Source organism: Miniopterus schreibersii, assembly GCF_964146895.1.
Source record: "Miniopterus schreibersii genome assembly, chromosome: 21".
In the NCBI taxonomy this organism is placed as follows: domain Eukaryota; kingdom Metazoa; phylum Chordata; class Mammalia; order Chiroptera; family Miniopteridae; genus Miniopterus; species Miniopterus schreibersii.
In genome coordinates, this window is record NC_138123.1 from 16343372 (window position 1) to 16365075 (window position 21704).

A 21704-nucleotide genomic window follows, 5' to 3' on the forward strand; every position below is an offset into this window, starting at 1 on the left:
AATACTAACAATACAGAAAACATCATGCTCCAAATTATAAGCCTTTTATATTTCTTTAATTTCTATAACCTTATATTCCATTTGAATATAGAGTACTACATTTAATACTTTTTCCAGTATCTTTTTTGCTTTCTCAGTAATTTATCTTCCAGATGAACTTAAGGAGTAAAAATATTCACTGATTATATTTACACAATCTGTGTGAGAAGCATACTTGGAATTAGACTGTCTGCATGGCAGAGGCACCTTGGAGCATGTGTGCATCTGGCACTGAGGTTGACATTGGACGTTTCACAGGGCCTGCTGGTCTGGGCAGGAGAGAGGACATGGCCCGATGGGCTCCTCCAGCAGGTGAAGTCAGACCGGGAAGCGGGATATGCACTTTAGGTTCCTTCTGTCCCCTAAATCAGAACCAGAAACTTGATTCTGGTGCCGGTTCTGCCTCCATTCAGCCCAAGAATTGAGCCAGGAATCCGAGGGTAAAGCAGCCTTGAAATGTCTCCAGAGTTATTTGAAACACTTGCCTGGAGGAATATCTGGAGCCGTAGCGAGATCTGCGTGAGGTGCTGCTTTCTCCTTGTGAAGTGCACGTGGAAAGGGGCGTCTCGGCCCGGCCGCAGCGGCTGGGATGCCGTGGGCTTCTGCTCCCCTGTGACTCGATCTGCACCCCTCTGACAGTGCGGGGCTCCAGCTACAAGCAGCCGAGCAGCTCTGTCTGTGACCAGCTGGCTCCTCGCCCCCACGCTCTGAGCCGCCCTTCGGGTTCCACTGTCTGTCCAGCCGTTGCCAGCCCTGTACTTACAAACCCTCCGCTACTTCCCAGTCGCCCTCTCTGAGGGTGTCCAAGGTCTCCTATAGATCCATATAAGGTTTAAGATAGCCTCTGGTTCTTTCTGCATTTATTATGTAAAAATATGGCTAGAAGTTAGAAGATCAGACAAAGGGCATTTGCTGCCGACCTTCTTTCTTTAGAGTGTCCCTGTTGCTGACATTTTAAATCCTTTTCAGGTGAATAAAATCAAAAGCCAGTAGAGAATAGAGGCTAGATTCTGATTTTGGGAACGAAATAGCCATGGCTCAGCTCAGCCTGGCCCCAGTCATTTTGGATGATTCGTGAGCCTGCAAGTCAGCAGCGTATTTGGTGGAGAAAACCCAGCTCATACTTCAGAACCGTGTAGCCGTGTGCGGGCTCTGCGCCCCTCACGCGGCGTGGTGCTGGGCTGGCTCGGCTCGGCTGCTATGCTCGCTTTCAGGGCTGTGTTATTATCATTTTCCCTTCCTGAAACAAACTCAGGCTGTAAGGGAGGGGTCCTCCTTATCGGAACTCCTGTGGGTGTTTTTCTTATGTATTTGTGTTTCCACGTGTCCCCTTCCTACTGAACCTTACTTCTCTGTGTCCTTCTGGCTGGGTGTTCGGCCCTATAGTGGTCACCGTGAGCCAGTGCAGTGCTTTTATGCTGTTTGCACACAAAGGCACCGGCAAGGGTTAGAAGGCCAGCAGATGTGGCTGCACAGCCTTGCAACTTGGGGAAGTTACTGTCTCCTCATCTTGGAAAAGGGGCTGGCAGGGGTGACATGCAAGCTGCTTAGCTCAGCTCTGGGCTCACCGCAGGCACCTCCCGTGGTGATGCCACAGCTTCCCCACTAACTCCTAACGGCAAGTGGTTTGGGTGGTTGATGCTGTTTACTGAGTCCTGTTCTGCCAAGATTTCATACTTCAGTGGGTTCACATTTTAGTAAAATAGATTTAGTAAAACTGGATTTTATAGATTGTTGAAAGTCTTTAAAATAGTTTCTGTTTTATTCTAGTGCTTATGTTACGAAGGTTGTGTGAGGTCATGGCGTTTGGGGAGTTAAAAATGTGGAGCTCCCAGGGTCATGTCGGGCCAGTGTCATTGACTCTTCGATTTGTGAAAGTTAATAAGTCAATATTTGCAAGTTTAGATAAATATAAAGAAAAAATATTTCACTAAGGAAAGAACATGTCATATCTTTCTAAATATAAATCCTGTGATCACACACGACATGAAAAATACTGGTCCAATAAGATCATGTATTAGGGCCTTTTGCCTTCAACTTAACTTCGGTCCTGATTTTTGAAGGCTGGCTCATAGATTAAGTTTAGGTTCCAAATAACATTCAAATCTCTATGAATTCAGTCATCTCCATCATTATACCTGTTTTAGTCGTATGCAGAAGTACTACTTAGCCTTGAATATGTTTTTAAAACAAAAATCTCTCTGCCTTTTTTCCCCTAAAAATCAATAAAATAAAATATTTCAGGAACCTAAAATAAAACAGAAAAATGAAGCTTCTGACCCTTATGTTGGGTGTTGAATTAATTGTATCTTTCAAACATTGTAAAGTGTTCAATACATTACGTAGATATTGCAATTTGAAGCATTAGTATAGGGCCTGGTGTAGCACATGCTCAGTGAGGGGTGGTGCCCTCTACACACTACACGTTTAATCAATGTTTGTGAAAGTGAGGGCTGGCCCCACATCTCTCCTGCTCCTCCAGGGGACCAGGAACAACAGCCACGAATGTTACAGCATCTAGTCTCTAGGCAGAAGTGGGGCTTCATGGAGTGGGAGCAGGGCTGGGGGAACAAGCCCACTGGGGCCTCTGCCCGAGGAGGGTGCCTTCTCAGGGGCGGCGTTCCTGGGCGCTCCTTCGCTGCCAGGTCCCTGAGAAGTGAGGCGGCTCACCTGTCACTCAGCTCTGACACGGGCGTTTGTCTCGCTTCCTTTCAAAGAAATCTTTATGACCCTTTTGCTCTGTGCAGTCTAGCTCCTGGTGACATTATCGTAATAAAAGCCTTTTCCCTCTTGGTAACTCAGGCTTTGGGTGACTTGATCTACTTGTCTTTTTTAAAAAAATTTATCTTTATTGTTGAGAGTATTACAAAGGTCCCCTTTTCCCCCTTTGCCCTCAACCCTGCACCCCCCAGACTTTCTCCACACTATTGTCTGTGTCCAGGGTTATGCTATATGCATATAAGTTCCTTGTTTAATCTCTCCCCACCCACGGCCCACCCCTCCTTCCCTCTGAGATCCCTCAGTCTGTTCCATGCTTCTGTGTCTCTGGATCTATTTTGTTCATTGGTTTATTTTTTTCATTAGATTCCACATGAGTGAGATCATGTGATACTTGTCTTTCTCTAACTGGCATATTTTGCTTATCATAATATTCTCTAGGTCCTTCTATGCTGCCTCAAAGGGTAAGGGATCCTTCCTTTTTACAGCTGTGTAGTATTCCATGGCATAAATGTACCAAAGATTTTTTACCTACTCATCTACTGATGGGCACTTGGGCTGTTTCCAGATCTTAGCTATTGTAAATAGCACTGCTACAAACATAGGGGTCTTCTTGATAGAGTCTAAAAGACTTATTTTTTTCAAGAAAATGGGTGGGAAGTAACCATAGGAACACTTCAGAAAATTTAATTTGAATATCAGCTAGTTGTTACCAAGGGCATTAGGTAGTGGTTACAAGTGGAGGCTCTGGTGTCAGCCTCTTGGCTTCGCATCCTGGCTGCACACCACACATCAGCTGTGCCGCCCTGCGCTGGCCACTTCTCTGTGCTTCCGTTTTCTCTGCTGTCAAATGGGGGTAATAACAGCACTTGGGCACTGGATTGCAGAGTGCTTATGCGGTGTCTGTGTTAGCAGTGGTGATGGTGAGACTGTGTGCCAATTCTAAGGCACCGTGCAGGCACATCTCTAAGTGCTTGTGTCCTGTGATTAAATGGAGCAGGGACCACTGATTCCCTTCCCCGTGCCCCGCAGAGGGACTCTGAGGGTCCCCTAGAAGGAGCAGAGGTCTGTGCTCAGGATTTGTTTTCTGTACGTGGAGGCTTTGCTGTGTTTGTTTCAGAGGGCTTATTGCCCTGGCTTTCGGAATATGAAATAACAGTCCATGGGACAAGGGATTAATGGCAAACTTTAAAATCACTCTGTGACTAATAATTTAGTGCCCCATACAGTCGTATCTTGATATGCAGGGTAGCTCTCCTGTTAACATTGCTAAGCTGTTGATGCTTTTCCTCGCACTCATTTTTCATCTTTGCCTCTTCCGTTTAGGAAATATCAGTAGGGCTTAATAATTCCCTGTCATTTCTGGGAGGATATATAAGATGATAGATTATTAAGGGTTATTTTTCATTTTGATCATGGCTAAACATTGAGGAACCCTTGCAGAATGAAAACTGTGACTTAGTAGTATGATAACAGGATTGATAGGAAACCACTCAAATGTTTCAGCACTCACAGACTCTTATTCAGTGCTGCTGTGAGATTCAGGAATGCTGAGGACGGTGATGGTTTACTGGCTGTCGAATGCCTACCACCACATTAGCTTCTCAGAGCAGCATTTTCTGCTGAGGAGGTGCAGGCGAGGGGAGGCGAGCCACTGGCTGGCACAGGATGCTACAGGTTTCAACTGCTGAGCACACTTTCTTTCTGCCACACTTTGCAAGTCAAGGCTTTTGATACCACTGACTTTAAGAAATTGTTTTCAGCTTTTGTAAAATCTAGCCTTTTGTAGGAGGCAGTTCGTGAGGGTGGATTTAGTATTTGAGTTATAGAGTCATGGGGATGAAATTAAATAATGTATCACATGAAAGGGACCTGTCACAGTCTACGCTTTCTCTTTACCCGGCCACTGGCTTTGGGTGGGGCTCCCACTGTCCTTTCGAGGTCCGTGGTCGGCAGTCCGGGGCCAGCTGGGGGAGCAGGGACCAGAGCCTGAAGGTGGTGTGCTCTGACTCTGGACAAGGGGCCATTCGGAGTGGGTTTGGGCTGCAAGTAAGAGACTCTTATTTCAAAAAGCCTCATAGGAAAGGGAGTTATTCAACTGAAGTCGAGAGGCAGAGCCGCCCGGAGTGGCTGTTCAGCTGGCCCACCTCTCTGCTCTGTACCGCGAGGCGAGTGCATCACCTCTGAGCTCAGCTTCAGGCATCGCACTGCACGTGACCGTGTCGAGAGGAAGAGAAAAGACCGTTTCTGTCTTTCTTTCCTGGTAGAGAGGAACCTTCCCATGCCCCTTAGGTCCTCTCTGATGTCTCGCTGACCAGAGTTTGGTCAAATGCCTGTTCTACAAATAGTAACAAAGTAAACCCCCTGCAGCTGGGAGTGGGCGGCGGGCCCCAGGCACACAGCTGCGCAGGCAGGACACTACAGCTGGGGCCTGTGTGAACGGGGGGCCCTCCCAGCTGGGCCTGTGTGAACGGGGGGCCCTCCCAGCTGGGCCTGTGTGAACGGGGGGCCCTCCCAGCTGGGCCTGTGTGAACGGGGCCCCTCCCAGCTGGGCCTGTGTGAACGGGGGGCCCTCCCAGCTGGGCCTGTGTGAACGGGGGGCCCTCCCAGCTGGGCCTGTGTGAACGGGGGGCCCCTCCCAGCTGGGCCTGTGTGAACGGGGCCCCTCCCAGCTGGGCCTGTGTGAACGGGGGGGCCCTCCCAGCTGGGGCCTGTGTGAACGGGGGGCCCCTCCCAGCTGGGGCCTGTGTGAACGGGGCCCCTCCCAGCTGGGCCTGTGTGAACGGGGGGGCCCTCCCAGCTGGGGCCTGTGTGAACGGGGGGCCCCTCCCAGCTGGGGCCTGTGTGAACGGGGGGCCCCTCCCAGCTGGGGCCTGTGTGAACGGGGCCCCTCCCAGCTGGGCCTGTGTGAACGGGGGGCCCTCCCAGCTGGGCCTGTGTGAACGGGGGGGCCCTCCCAGCTGGGCCTGTGTGAACGGGGGGGCCCTCCCAGCTGGGCCTGTGTGAACGGGGGGCCCTCCCAGCTGGGCCTGTGTGAACGGGGGGCCCTCCCAGCTGGGCCTGTGTGAACGGGGGGCCCTCCCAGCTGGGGCCTGTGTGAACGGGGCCCCCCTCCCTCACACGGCTGTCAGCGAGACGGGCACCAACGCCCGGCATCCGAGCAAGGCCCCGCCAGGGGTTTGAAGGACGGGGTGACAGGTGCAGCCTCCCCTCCGACTCAGTTTCCTGACGCTGCACAGACTTGGGCCTCTCGGAGTCTCCTTCTTTCATCGACTCGCCGGGCATCTTCTAAGAGCGAGCCACGCGGCGGGCACTGCGGGGACCAGGGGCTGGTCGCCTGCCCGCAGGTCCACGGGAGCAACGCCCGTGCTGCCTGGTGGGCTCGACTGAGTGCTGGCCGCTGCGTGCCCGCCGCGTCTGCCCCACGCCGCAGCGCACGCTGTGTCCTTTGCCCGGGACCCTCACAGCCGCTTCGGAGCAGACCCTTCGCCTCGAGGAGGCTGAGGTGAGCGCTGCAGGCGGGGCCGCCGCGCCTCGGGCCCGGACGCCTCGGGGCCGGGACGCCTCAGGCTGCAGCGCCTCGGGGCCGGGACGCCTCGGGGCCGGGACGCCTCAGGGCGGGGACGCCTCAGGGCCGGGACGCCTCAGGCTGCAGCGCCTCGGGGCCGGGACGCCTCAGGGCGGGGACGCCTCAGGGCCGGGACGCCTCAGGCTGCAGCGCCTCAGGGCCGGGACGCCTCAGGGCCGGGACGCCTCAGGCTGCAGCGCCTCAGGGCCGGGACGCCTCAGGGCCGGGACGCCTCAGGCTGCAGCGCCTCAGGGGCCGGGACGCCTCGGGGCCGGGACGCCTCGGGGCCGGGACGCCTCGGGGCCGGGACGCCTCGGGGCCGGGACGCCTCGGGCCCGGACGCCTCGGGGCCGGGACGCCTCAGGCTGCAGCGCCTCAGGGGCCGGGACGCCTCGGGGCCGGGACGCCTCGGGGCCGGGACGCCTCGGGGCCGGGACGCCTCAGGCTGCAGCGCCTCGGGGCCGGGACGCCTCAGGCTGCAGCGCCTCAGGGCCGGGACGCCTCAGGCTGCAGCGCCTCAGGGCCGGGACGCCTCAGGGCCGGGACGCCTCAGGCTGCAGCGCCTCGGGGCCGGGACGCCTCAGGCTGCAGCGCCTCGGGGCCGGGACGCCTCAGGCTGCAGCGCCTCAGGGCGGGGACGCCTCAGGGCCGGGACGCCTCAGGCTGCAGCGCCTCGGGGCCGGGACGCCTCAGGCTGCAGCGCCTCAGGGCCGGGACGCCTCAGGGCCGGGACGCCTCAGGCTGCAGCGCCTCAGGGCCGGGACGCCTCAGGCTGCAGCGCCTCAGGGCCGGGACGCCTCAGGGCCGGGACGCCTCAGGCTGCAGCGCCTCGGGGCCGGGACGCCTCAGGGCCGGGACGCCTCAGGCTGCAGCGCCTCAGGGGCCGGGACGCCTCGGGGCCGGGACGCCTCGGGGCCGGGACGCCTCGGGGCCGGGACGCCTCAGGCTGCAGCGCCTCGGGGCCGGGACGCCTCAGGCTGCAGCGCCTCGGGGCCGGACGCCTCGGGGCCGGGACGCCTCAGGCTGCAGCGCCTCAGGGGCCGGGACGCCTCGGGGCCGGGACGCCTCGGGGCCGGGACGCCTCGGGGCCGGGACGCCTCAGGGCGGGGACGCCTCAGGGCCGGGACGCCTCAGGCTGCAGCGCCTCGGGGCCGGGACGCCTCAGGCTGCAGCGCCTCAGGGCCGGGACGCCTCAGGGCCGGGACGCCTCAGGCTGCAGCGCCTCAGGGCCGGGACGCCTCAGGCTGCAGCGCCTCAGGGCCGGGACGCCTCAGGGCCGGGACGCCTCAGGCTGCAGCGCCTCGGGGCCGGGACGCCTCAGGCTGCAGCTCCTCAGGGCCGGGACGCCTCAGGCTGCAGCGCCTCGGGGCCGGGACGCCTCAGGCTGCAGCGCCTCGGGGCCGGACGCCTCAGGGCCGGGACGCCTCAGGGCTGCAGCGCCTCGGGGCCGGGACGCCTCAGGCTGCAGCGCCTCGGGGCCGGGACGCCTCAGGCTGCAGCGCCTCGGGGCCGGGACGCCTCAGGCTGCAGCGCCTCGGGGCCGGGACGCCTCAGGGCGGGGACGCCTCAGGCTGCAGCGCCTCAGGGCCGGGACGCCTCAGGCTGCAGCGCCTCGGGGCCGGGACGCCTCAGGGCCGGGACGCCTCAGGGCCGGGACGCCTCAGGGCGGGGACGCCTCAGGCTGCAGCGCCTCGGGGCCGGGACGCCTCAGGGCGGGGACGCCTCAGGGCGGGGACGCCTCAGGGCCGGGACGCCTCAGGGCGGGGACGCCTCAGGGCGGGGACGCCTCAGGGCGGGGACGCCTCAGGGCCGGGACGCCTCAGGGCGGGGACGCCTCAGGGCCGGGACGCCTCAGGGCCGGGACGCCTCAGGGCCGGGACGCCTCAGGGCGGGGACGCCTCAGGGCCGGGACGCCTCAGGGCCGGGACGCCTCAGGGCCGGGACGCCTCAGGGCCGGGACGCCTCAGGGCCGGGACGCCTCAGGGCGGGGACGCCTCAGGGCGGGGACGCCTCAGGGCGGGGACGCCTCAGGGCCGGGACGCCTCAGGGCCGGGACGCCTCAGGGCCGGGACGCCTCAGGGCCGGGACGCCTCAGGGCGGGGACGCCTCAGGGCCGGGACGCCTCAGGGCCGGGACGCCTCAGGCTGCAGCGCCTCAGGGCCGGGACGCCTCAGGGCCGGGACGCCTCAGGGCCGGGACGCCTCAGGGCCGGGACGCCTCAGGGCGGGGACGCCTCAGGGCGGGGACGCCTCAGGGCCGGGACGCCTCAGGGCGGGGACGCCTCAGGGCCGGGACGCCTCAGGGCGGGGACGCCTCAGGGCCGGGACGCCTCAGGGCCGGGACGCCTCAGGCTGCAGCGCCTCGGGCCCGGACGCCTCAGGGCCGGGACGCCTCAGGGCCGGGACGCCTCAGGCTGCAGCGCCTCGGGGCCGGGACGCCTCAGGCTGGAGGCCCGTCCCGTCCGCGGCCTCCTCCGAGTGCGCTGGAGACGCGCCCGCTCGCCTCGCAGTCGGAGCCGCCGGGTCCACCTCCCACGCGGGCCACCCCTGCAGCCCTTCGCCCTTCTGGAAGACGCTGGTGTGTGGTTTCCACTGGAGAAAGCCTTGAACCAGGACACGGGTTTGAGCAGGCGCCCCCAGGTGGGCCTCGCTGCTGCTGCTCGGAGGCTGTGGGGGTTGCGGGATGTGTACGGGGAGGAGGGACGGCCGCCCGCCGCCCCCGCCTCCGCCAGCTTTCACGCACGGACGCCGCGGTTCAGTAGACCTGACGCCCTCCTGCGGCGTCGTCCAATGCCACGTGACGTAACTGTAGACACCCTTCTTGTGTCTCGGCGCCTAGAAGACTAATGAGGCCACCTCGCCAAGAGCCGTGACAAGTTCCCGAGGTGCCTTCACTTTACGACTCGCGTTCCGCCGCCGGAGCCAAAGGAAGCGGGAGAGCAGTTTACGACAGCGTGGGTCGGATTTACGGCGCCGGGGCTGCGCGCGCACTCTCCTTCCTTTCCGGTTTCTCCGAGTGCGGGCGATTGCGAGCTCTCTGGCCCGGCCTCTCTGGCCCGGACTATCTGGCGCCATCCGGCCGGCCGAGGCCCTTGCAGGTTTTAGAAGATGGCAGAGTTCCTGACACCCGCGATCCAGGACAACCCCTCAGGATGGGGTCCCTGTGCGGTGCCCGAGCAGTTTCGGGATATGCCCTGCCGGCCATTCGGCAAAGGAGATCGGCCAGGAAAGGCTGCAGGCTGACGGGTACCCCAGACCGAGATAAGAGGTGCGCGAACAAGTCCTCCTCCCCTTGGGCGGCGGAAGCCAGCGCGCTTGCTTCCACGAGGAGGACGAGACGAGCTCCCGGCTGGTGGACGCCGCGCCGCAGAGACCGCCCGCCAGAGGAGCCTCCGCGGAGACAAAGATGGACGGGACATGTTGCAGTTCAATCTGCAGACCCTGCCTGAGCGCGCCGAGCAGAAAGAGAGGGCGCATACGACTGAGAAAGAATTTCAGAAACAACTTGGAGTGAGGCAGAAATGGGACCAAAGATCACAGAAACCCCGAGACCCCTCTGTTGAAGTTCGTAGTGACTGGGAGGTGAAGGAGGAAATGGACTTTCCTCAGTCAATGAAGATGCGCTGCTTGGAAGGCTCAGCGCCCAGGACACTGAGTGTTGTGGGCCCTGGAATGCTGGGACTAAGCCTTTCAGCGCATCACCGCGAGGAGCGAGAAGCCCCTGCGGAGCGTCCAGCGCATCCTCCACACCGTCACCGCCGCAGACCCTGGCATCCGAAAGCTGGCAAAAACCCAGGGGAATGTGTTTGCCACTGACGCCATTCTGGCCACACTGATGAGCTGCACCCGCTCCGTCTATTCCTGGGACACTGTTGCCCAGAGAGTCGGTTCCAAGCTCTTCTTTGACAAGAGGGATAACTCTGACTTTGACCTCCTGGCAGTGAGTGAGACGGCCAATGAGCCCCCTCAGGGTGAAGGTAATTCCTTCAACTCGCCCCGTAACCTGGCATGGAAGCAACCTACGTCAACCACAACTTCTCCCAGCAGTGCCTGAGGATGGGGAAAGAAAGATACAACTTCCCCAACCCAAACCCATTTGTGGAGGACGACATGGATAAGAATGAAATCGCCTCTGTCGCATACCGGTGTCGCAGGTGGAAGCTTGGAGATGACATTGACCTGATTGTCCATTGTGAGCATGATGGTGTCATGACTGGAGCCAATGGGGAAGTGTCCTTTATCAACATCAAGACCCTCAAGGAGTGGGACTCCAGGCACTGTAATGGCGTTGACTGGCATCAGAAGCTGGACTCCCAGCGAGGGGCTGTCATTGCCACTGAGCTGAAGAACAACAGCTACAAGTTGACCAGATGGACCTGCTGCGCTTTGCTGGCTGGATCCGAGTACCTCAAGCTCAGTTACGTGTCCCGGTACCATGTGAAAGACTCCTCGGGCCACATCATCCTGGGCACCCAGCAGTTCAGTCCCAATTAGTTTGCCAGCCAGATCAACCTGAGCATAGAGAACGCCTGGGGCATCCTGCACTGCATCATCGACATCTGCATGAAGCTGGAGGAGGGCAAGTACCTTATCCTCAAAGACCCCAACAAGCAGGTCATCTGTGTCTACAGCCTGCCCAACGGCACCTTCAGCTCCCACGAGGAGGAGGAGGAGGAGGAAGAAGAAGAGGAAGAGACTTAAGCCAGACAGTGATGTGGAGCTGGAGTTCGTAAATCCACCATGCCTAGGGGAGGGCCTTTGATGCCTAGTGGAATGCTTGTCCCATACTTGCTCTCTGGAGTTTCACAGATGGAACAAAGTATAAGTCCCTTTAGTCTCTTAAAAAAAAAAAAAGGATTCTCAGGGCCTCTCAACCATTTTGCTAATAACACTGGTATTTGATTTAGTCACATATACTATCAGTTTCCCACAGAGAAGATTCTTTAGCATTTGCTTTACTGCAGATAGATTCAGAAGTGGAATTAGTATCTGGTTGCTTACCTGGCTCGTGATTGAGGCACTTGCGGAGTGTCTGGGTCATGAACCAGAGGGGATGCTCTTCTGTCTGTCCTGTGACTCACTGGAGTGGCCTTTCCTGGGCAGGTCAGTGTGCACGTGGTTTCTTTCCCACATCAGAGGTCAGTGCCGCACTCCTGGCCTGGACCTGGGGGGTGTCGTGTTGGCATTTCCCATTTTGTAATGCCTAATGGTTAAGGACCGTGCTCTTTTTTTTATTTTTTAGTAAGTCAGGTATTTGAAATGTGAGGAGGAGCTTCCTGCAGAGCAGACAGAGTGAGAGGTTGTGAGTGGCTATGGGCAGGCACCGTGGAGGGGTTGCCAGCGCCACGGGAGGACGCTGCCCACTCCATCCCGGGTTACTGTGCTTCCGTCATTGTGGCATTTGTAGCATCTTTCAGAAGGTGTCACTGTGGAGGCGGTGCCGGCGCCTGGGCTGGCACCTAACAAACAGACCAGACAGGCTCTGGTTCCTCAGGCTCCTGGACACACCCTGAACCTCTTCGGTTTGGCAGCGGGATCCTGCCTTTTGCTCTCACTAGTCTCTTCCCTCAGGTTCTTGGTACCTGGTGGGGAATGGCTTTCCCCTTCCTCCGGGTTTCTAGCTTCTAGTGAAGGTTTGACAGTACCTGTGATGTAGTTGGACATGAGTTCTGCTCTTAGGCTTGGGAAATTCTAATAGTGCGATACCAACAGCCATCTTGGACCCCCCCCCCCCCCCCCGACTCATGTTTCTTCATACTGGTGTTTTGAGGGTAAACATGAGTGCCAGCGGGTCCTGGGCCACCCGGGCACACTGTGCTTTTCCAAACAACTGACCCACCAGGCCAGGCCTACATATTTTATTATGATGATATTGTGGCTGATTATTGTGCTTTTGAAGACATTATCTTTGTAAATGTGATATGAGAGATTCTATTTAGAAAAACACCCCAGATCTCAGAGCAGCACAGCTCAGAATGCAGATCTGAGTGCACACGTTTGAGGCGACTTCCTAAATCTTTACCCTCCAGCTTGTGTCCTGCTGTCATAGCCATTCGAGAGTTTTAACCCTGGACTGCTACTCTGCAGGATAGACAGTGTGAATTGTGTCCTAGTCTGGGAGGCCAGACTTCAGTGTCTGGAATTGCTGCCTGGAGTGGGGTGGGTGGCGTCTGTCACATGGTTTTCGAATGCTTTTTGCTGTAGAGCTTGAGCTCCAAGCCCTTGGTGCATGAAGGAAATACAGAAAAAGAACAGTGATAGCTAACTCCTACCCCTTTTATCAGTGTCCAGCCACTGTGCCAACCACTCTGACCGTTGCTTCGTTCACTTCTTTTGCGTGTCCACCACCTGCAGATACGGAGTCGTGGGTGCAGTGAGAGGTTGCTGGGTGATAAGCCGTAACCAGCTGGGTGGATGTGCTGTGGGGTCTTCATAGCACGGGAGGTGATAGGGTGCTTTGTTCCCCCAGCTTAATCTGTTGAGGGAATAAACATGGAAAACCCTTAAGTTCCCACATATTAATAAATAGGAAATCGTGGAACTTTGCATGGGAAATGTTCTTCGTGGACTTGCGTGCACATTGGGGGGGGATAGCTCCATGTTACTGGAATGTCAGGTAAAAACAGCTCCCAGGGAAATGGCCAATCCTGTAGTGCACCAGGCTGGTTGCATCATTCTGAGCTGAACTCATGGTCCAGAGTTGTAGCCATGGCCTCTCCCCTGGCCAGGCACCCGTCACCATGTGGACACTCAAATGGAGGGGAGCTTCCCACCAGTGAGTTGGTTCATTCAAGGGGGAGTTCAGTACTTATTTATACTTGTTCCTTTCCCTGAATGGTTGGTATGTCCACTATCTGAGCATCTCCACATGCTCTCATTTCAGGTTCTCTCCAAAGTACCTGGACTTATTTCAATCCTCAGCTCTGTTGATTGCTCTGAACTCTCACGAAAGACTACTCCCATCTCTCCTGGGGTCCACATCCTCTCTGCATCTGCTTCTGGGTCCCTCATACTGAGCACTTGTTAGAAGTGCAGCATCAACCTCACCCAAGACCCCCCGAGTCAGAATCTGCATTTTAGCAAGACCCACAGGTGGTGGGTCGCATGTCAACGATGGAGTACTTCTTCTGATGACAAACACAGTAAAAACCAGCCGAGCCTCTAGAAGCAGCACAGGGCCGAGGGCTTCTAGATTCAGGTAAATCAGGTGGATGACCAGTGCCTGGAAATGGGTGTCATCAACCTTCTGTGAGTCACAGGTTCCTCTGAGCCCGTTTCCCTCACCTGTGTGTGGGTCATCTGTATGTCTCAGGGCTGTCGTGGGAGTTACCTGAATTAATGCAGGACTGGCCTGTGCTGCAGTTTGGTAAACACACGTTCCTCTCTCTTCCCCAGGCTCCTGAGTAGCGCTGCTTTCTCCCTGTCTGTACCTTCTGTCATCTCGTATTCTCATTCTCAAGCTGTCTTTAATTAGTGCATTAATGTAAATGTACTAAATTTATTTAGCTAGCCTCCAGCCTTCCTACCCAGGAGTGTAGTTTGCACGCTTAGTTCCCCGGTGAGACAGAGATGAAGCCTGGTTTCGTGAGGCACGCGCCTGTCACAAGTGCATTCCTTGCCATGTGCCGCACATTTGGAAAACACAGAATGGCTTTGGCCTTGTAGATTACATAAGCAACAAAATACCTCATTATTTTTATTGTAGCCACGCTGAACATGAGTTAATATTCAGATGTACTCATTATATGAAAATAATGAGTTTTGTTTTTTTGTTTTTTTTTTTAGTAAATGACTTTGTAAATGTAACAATGGAGTGTTCACTGGAAATTAATGAGCACCTGGAGGGATAGTTGGGTGGTAATTGTGAGAGAATGGACTCGCCTGTGTCAGGTGCTGTAAGCTGTTAGGTGCCCCTGTGACCCTAAGAGGAAGAAAGCAAATGTGCATGATGATGGTTTTAAATGCCGATTAAAGCTGCACTTTCCCAGGTGATACATTCAGGTTAACCCAGAAGACTGGCTTTCTGCTTCCATGTATCCGTGTCTCCTCACCTCCATTGCCATCTGCGACCATGCCAGGGTCTGCCAGGTACACTTACATGCCCCTCTCCCTCTGATTCTAACTAAAAGGGTCAGTGAATATATTTGTTCTCTTTGTACTCTGTTGAGTGTCCTGTTTCTTGGAGGTTGAAATGTCAAAATATAAATGGTTAGATGTTTTTGGGAATTTACCACTTAGAATCTGTTAAAGTGAGATACTTTGTTAAAAAATGATAATGGTACCTGCCATTTATTGTCTCTTTAGTGCCTTTGGCACGTCAGTCACTGTGTAGGGTACTTTATGTCTCCACGTGGTTTAGGGATTTGCACGTTGCCTAGATCAACTGACCTGCACTGGGCAGACCGGGAGGGGGTTTGGCAGCCACTAATTCTACCCTCCCTGCTCTGGCTCCTGCTGCGGGTACCACCACTTACCTTCCTCTCCTGCTGGAGTTTCTCCTATAACTTTGCTGAATTCGCTGATTGGAAACCGAGTTTCAGTGACTGACCTAACAGATCGTCTCTCTGTACATGTTTCAGCAAAACCAGGGGCATTTCAGTCATGGTCAGGGCTGAGGGGTGGCAGCAAAGACGGCTTTTCTGGCCCATTGGAACCCTGAAGTTTTGTTATTGACCCATTTTCCTGTGTTGGTTTTGGAATGAGGTGTGTGCTGTCTATTAGCATCTGTTCCATTCTTGATGATACTTAATGTCTAAGAATATGTCAGATAATTCATTGCTGCTTTTGATGACCGAGACAGTGTGTGAGAGGGCTGACGTCACCTCTGGGGTCAGTATTGACAGTGAGAAAACTGTCAATTGATTGCCTTGAATGGCAGACACCGCCCCCCCCTCCCACTCCATCCCCCGGGAAAAGTGCTCTACGAATTAATTTTGTGTTTGTTTTGACAATTGTTTTAACATTTTTCTTTGGTGTTTGGAATGCACTAAAGTATATTCTTGCAGGTCTGGTTCAGACGTAGTCCCATGCCTCATGTGTCCCCCTGTCCCCGCAGGACGACCAGGTGGTGCTGCAGTGCACGGCCGCTGCCCACAAGGAGCCACGGAAACTCTGCTTGGCTGCGGAAGGATTCGGCAACAGGCTCTGCTTCCTGGAGTCCACCTCAAATTCCAAGGTGCGTTCAAGCCTTTGAGGCTGTGTGTAGGGTCGGTTTGCTCCAGGCGCTGAGGTTATTTATGAGCATTGTGGTTATTTATGGGCCTTGAGGTTATTTATGGGCCTTGAGGGTATTTATGGCCACGCTGATGTTTTCTGAGGAGCAGGTGAATGGAAGTGGACATGAAAGATGTCGTTGCCACACATTAGGCAGATTTTTAATTGCTCCCCTACTCTTCGAGATGAGTGAGATATGATTGTTCATAAGGTTGGAGCAGTCCTTGCCTGTGATGCTTATAGTCCAGTGGACAGGTAAACAAGTAAACTTTGATGCGAATGCAGAACTAGAGCTACAAGAGAAGCAGAGAAATAGGGCAGAGCTGATGAGGCTGGGACTCCCCATCACAGGGGGTGGGGGGGCGGCCTTCCTGAGGGTGACATTTGAGCAGAGGGAATGAAATGAGGGAGTGAGCAGTACTTAGTTCTTGGACGTTCTGGAAGGAGGAACCATGTGATTCATGGGCCCCCGGTTAGGAATGTGCCTACAGAGTGTTCAGGGAGCAGCCAGGAGGCAGGTAGTTGCGGGGACTGGTGATGGCCTAGGAGATCTCATGGGGACCAGGCCACGGGGGGTCTGCCCACCAGGGTCGGGAGGTGAGGTCTTTCCCTGGAGTGAAGGGAGGCCACTGGGAGAGGCGAGCGATGCCATGGGCTTAGATATTTGGAGGATTGCTGTGGCTGTCACATGGACTGGAGAGTTTGAGAGAGCAGGAGAGCAGCAGAGACCAGTGGGACAGTGCCTGCTGAGTGATGGGTTTCAGACCAGAAGCAAGGGTGGTGGGAAAACGGGGCATGGGACGTGTATTGGGGACTTAAAGCTATGTCGATAGATCAGATTGTGTGGAATGAGGGAAGGAGAGAAACAGAGACATTAGGGCTAGGAAATCAGTAGAAGGCGGTCAGTGTAATCTCTGCAGCACTTTCTTGTGTAGAGTCTGGTGACAAGCACGGTCTCACCTGACTGTCACAATGAGAGCGTGCACGGTTATGGCTGCCATATCCTTTGCACAGATGGGAAATGGAAACCTGGAGGCCAGGGGTGGCGCCTGGATGCTTCCTGTGTTGAAGAGCAGGCTCGTCAGCAGCGGCTGCTCCCTCTCACACCTCGGAGTTTGGCTCCAGGTCCCCAGTTCTTTCCTTTGTGCCACGTCCCTCGGCTTATTCTGTGAAATGGTGCTGAGCAATGTATAACTACAGTTTATTCATCATAATTTCATGCCAAGTAACATTATTAAAAGTGTCACAGTGGCTGAGAAAACAGGATGCATTTTATAGCCCTGCTTAGATCTATGTTTAACTTAACAAGTGTTGAGCATTCTTTCTAAAAAATTTTTATTTATGGATTTTAGAGAGAGGGAGATGAGGGGGGAAGGGGGGGAAAGGAGTTGGATTCGTTGCTCCCCTTATTCATGCATTCACTAATTAATCTCTATATGTGCCCTGCCTGGAGATCGAACCCGCAACCTTGGCGCATCGGGATGATGCTGTAACAGACTGAGCCACCCGGCCAGGGCAAGTGTTGAGCATTCTTCTTGCAAAAATGACTGTGATAAGTGTCAGTCGTGAAAATATTCTCGTTAAAAAGAACATATTGAATGTTTTAATATTTAGCTCTTTCCCTGTGGTCTCTGATACTTGTACTGGCTGGAACTAGGCAGCTCCTTAGTGGGTATTGATTTCCCACATGACATTGAACCCTTTACCAGCTGCTGTCCCGTTGGTGCCTGAACTTACCAGCTTTTTTCCGGTACTGAAAATGAATGCCGCGACATCACGTGGCAGCCAGGACACTGGGACAGGCAGCCTAGTTTCCGCTGCCCAGCTCCCAGCAGGGGTGCTGGACTGTCCGGTGGTCACTGAGGCCCCTGGTGAATGGACCGTTTTAACCATTAGGCTGTTGTCATGCTATCCTTTCTCTTCTGGCTTATCTGGAAATTTGCATATAGGGTGAGATATTGAAATTGTTGAGCAGTTGAAATCCAGTAAACCAGTCTGAATTGTTTTTGAAGTTCTTACAAAATAAATACTCTTTTCTCCCTCCCATCCCCACTCAGATTTCTTGAAGGTCCTCTCCAACTCTGTCAGTTTTTCTCTTAACTCCTTTGCCTCTGTTCTCTCTGATGCGTGATGGTCCTGGACACTGCCTGCTGAAATGTTTCTGTCTCTTAAAGCCTGTCTCACACAGCTCCTCTTCTGGGCTGCTGTTTTCCAAATGCACTGAGGTCTCTCTGTGCTTCTTAATGCTGTGTTTCTACTTCTGTATTGCCAGTTGGGCTGAATTCTGTGTAATATCCACACCGCCCTCTCTTCCTAAATAATCCATATGTACACTCTCAGATGCACACACCAGCTTCTGAACTCCCTGAGGACCAGAGCATATCTCATTTATTTCCTTATTTCTCAGTACCAAGCACAGTGTGCCTTGAACTAGTAAGTGATAAAATCCACTAGATTATTCAGTTTGAAAGGGAACCACTAGTCTTAGGCCAATTATTTTTTTTATAAGATAGACTTAATTTTCTATACTAACAAAGGGTCAGAATTCTACATTTCAGTTCATGTTTAAACTGTGTAAGCTGGGTACAGGCTTGTTTCATGCAGATGAATCTGGATTGACTTTCGTTGGTAGAAAATTGGAGATGGCCTTTTTCTCCCTCAAATTGGCATCTCCTGTGTTTATTATAGAGGTTGGGAGAATGGAGTCATTGTTGGCAGTGAGCAGGCAGTCCCTGTAAATTATATATGTGCTCCTGGAAATGATCCCAGAAATTTCTTAAGCTAGAGAATCTGTTAATCAAGAGCAGACTTCTTCAGAAGACTGGTTCCTGCTCCTAGGATATCTGTTCCAGCTGATCTTGGCCTGAAAGAGAGTGGTTCATAATTCCAGTGTAGATTTTCCTGCAGAAAATGTAAACATTCACTCTGATGGTTTCAATTAGTTATTCATAAGTTGTTCTTACAGATATTTGCTGTGTACTCTTTATGAATAGCTTTTCACTTTTGTTTCTGTATTTTAGAATTGAGAAGTTGGACTTTTGCTCTTAGTAACTAGTCATGTTCAGAGAGAACTAACTTGGGTATTTCCTTTATTGTTTTCAAAATTTCTCAATTATAGTTGACATTCAACATTTTATATTAGAGTCAGGTGTACAGCATAGTGGTTAGCATTTATCTAATTTATGAAATGATCCCTCAATAAGTCTAGTACCCATCTGGCACCGTAACTGGTTATTATAATATTATTGACTATATTCCCTGTGCTGTACTTTACATCTCTGGGACTATTTTGTGATTACCAATCTATACTTTCTAACCCCTTCATCATTTTCACTCAGCCCCCCAGCCCCCTCTCTCATCTGGCAACCATCAGTTTGTTCCCTGTATCCATGAGTCTGTTTCTGTTTTGTTTGTTTATTTTGTTCTTTAGATTCCACATATAAGTGAAAACATGTTGTATTTGTCTTAGTCTGTCTGACTTATTTCACTTAGCATAATACCCTGTAGGTCATGGCACACACACAAACTCAAGTTTACATTAAGTTAGAAAGGGGACCAATAATAGTCTTAGGCAAATCATTTGTCAGTAGTCATAAGGTGGTCCCTTTGAAAAGAAAATTCATTGAAAACAAAAGGATTGTTTAATGACCTGAGTGCCACAAAAATAGTTTTCTGGTCTTACTATTTGTGGACACAGAACAGAGCAAGCAAGCGGGTCTTTAAGGTTTGTTTCAGCCCAATACTTCATTGGTTCTGTATTTCTAAGACGGGTTCATATCCACCGTGTGTATAAAACAAAAATTGATTTTATCAGGCTTTTGCAACAGGAAGGTGAACCTTGGTATAGAACAATATCATGAGCTCTCCCCGCTTCCCCCAGTTTCAGTGGCATTACTTTAATTAAAAGTATTTCCTCTCATAATGGAACATGATAGAGCAATATTTTATCTTCAGTGACTTGTCATTTCAGGGTATTATTCATCCATAAATAATGCATTAGGATATTAATGATGCATAATAGTTGTGATAGTCCAGATGAACTGCTTTTCTTACTCAAGTGAGAAGTTTTGGGTAATAAAAAGTCAGTGTAAAATAAATGCTGTATGACACAAGAATCACTTTGAAAACAGACTTTGAAACATTTTAAACAACAGATGCTTGCTTCTAAATATGTTTCCTCTAAAAGTTAATTGATGTAATAAAACATAATTATATGAAAAGTAAATATTAACATCGTTATTGTTCTGTTCACTTTATTTATTGTGACTTTCAAATAATTTTGGGGGGCCAATGGGAAGGAAAAAGAAAGACCAGCGTGATTGGGAAAAAGCCATAAATGATCAGTAGCCATATTTGTTTCTCAAAATCCTTGTGCTTTAGTTAATATAATTATTTCTTTGCCAATACTTTAAGAGGAAAACAGAGTGGGTGTGGCAGAAAGGAAGTATCCTAATGACAGGTGTGTCGTCTCTGAAGAGTAAGTGATCGCACACCTAGACAGCGCTGGCAGAACACAGGACTTAGGAGAAAATGCCCAACAGTCTTGGACAGATTATTCTATCAGCCAGGATGAAACTGTTTGTTAAATTGTAATTTATATGCTGTGTGGCAATAGTTCTTCGTAGTGTTTAAACATGCATCAGCTGCTACCCAGTCAGGAGGGATGGTGATGTGACAAAGATGACACAGTTGAAATCCCCAAACTAGGAAGCGTTCTGTGGAATTTTAGAATAATTCAGCTTCGATACATTGTCATATCAGCTAAAGACTCGTTCTTGGAATATTTAAAGATTTAAAAGAATTTTCATTGTTGTGAAAGGTGAGTTCCTGATGTCGCATTATGTTTCTTGACATGAAATGAAAACTTAAAACACTGAATGAAATCTAAGACTTCAGTCTAATGTAAAACAATCTAATGTAAAGTCTGGGAGACACACCCACTGGTTATAAGTTAGATGGAACCAATGGGAGAAAGACCAGGAATTTGCCAGTTTTACCTCAAACACTGTGGAAAGATTGGCAGACATGTTAATCCTTCACCTGCCTTCCTTTGACCCAGGGGCTGTTGGTTGTGAAAGTGAAATTTTTTTTTCCCACCACCAGTAAAAAATATATTTATCGATCTTACACACAGAGAGAGGAAGGCAGAGAGAGAGAGAGACATCAGTTTGTTCCACTTCTTTTTGCATCAGTGATTGATTCTTGTATGTGCCCTGACCCAGGGATTGAACCCACAATCTTGGTGCATCGGGACAGCGCTCTGACCAGCTGAGCTTCCCGGCCAGGGCAGAGCGAGCAGTGTTCTCGTACTTCCCACCATTCTGTCACAGGGGCTCAGACCCCGCACTGGTGGCCTGGGAATCAGCACGTAGGAGGCCAGTGATGACCCGTTGCATTCTGGGAGATGTAGTTCTCACAAATAAGTACTGAAGGCACATGCAGAGGTAAGGTGTTGGTGGAAGATCAGGAGGGGATTGCAACTTTGATTCTGGAATATTTAGTGTGACAATAGAGGGCAGACCAGGTGTAGGGGAAGGAGAAGCTGCCAGGTCAGGTGCCTGTGAGCAGGGAGTAGGGGCCCTGCAAACCGTTCGCTTTCTAGAGTGGTGGGTGGGATTAGCCATTACTGAGAGAACACGGGCCCAGCACAGCATGGTCTACACGGGGTGGGCGTGATCTACACGGGGTGGGCGCCATCTACACGGTGGACATAGTCTACACAGGGTGGGCATACTTTTCCTAGAAAAAGAGCCAGGTAATAGATACTTTAGGCTTCCTGGGTCATGCATTTTTTTGTTACAACTACTCAACCCTGATGCTGACATTGACATGAAAACAGGGGCAGTGTGCAAACCACTGAGCATGGCTGTGTTCCCCAAAACTATTTATGGACCTGAAATTTGAATTTATGACTTTATGTGTCATGAAATTTTATTTATTGTGATTTTTTTCCTGCCATTAAGCAGTGTAACAGCCACTTCTAGCTCGTGGGCTCTACAGAAACAGGCAGTGGACAGATGGTAGGTTGTGTCTGTCTCCAGACCAACACATGGAAACTGTGACATTCTTAAAGAGAACCTAGAGCAGATGCAATAGGTCTGCTGTGGGTGAGATGGCTGGGGCTCAGTGAAGTTTGATGGAGGTGGAGGCAGGGCATGTGAGTGGGA

General features: G+C 52.6%; 1 protein-coding gene and 1 pseudogene across 2 annotated transcripts in view; both read left to right on the forward strand.

Annotated features, from left to right (window-relative positions):
• RYR2 (ryanodine receptor 2) overlaps positions 1-21704 on the forward strand; it is a 472766-nt gene that overhangs the window by 104489 nt on the left and 346573 nt on the right. The window contains exon 2 of the mRNA XM_081124070.1: positions 15380-15499. Within this exon, the coding sequence (XP_080980196.1) occupies positions 15380-15499 (120 nt within the window). The remainder of the gene's footprint in view (positions 1-15379; positions 15500-21704) is intronic.
• On the forward strand, positions 9408-11067 carry LOC308550349 (eukaryotic translation initiation factor 3 subunit D pseudogene; annotated as a pseudogene). The gene has a single exon. The product of its transcript is annotated as a eukaryotic translation initiation factor 3 subunit D pseudogene (transcript).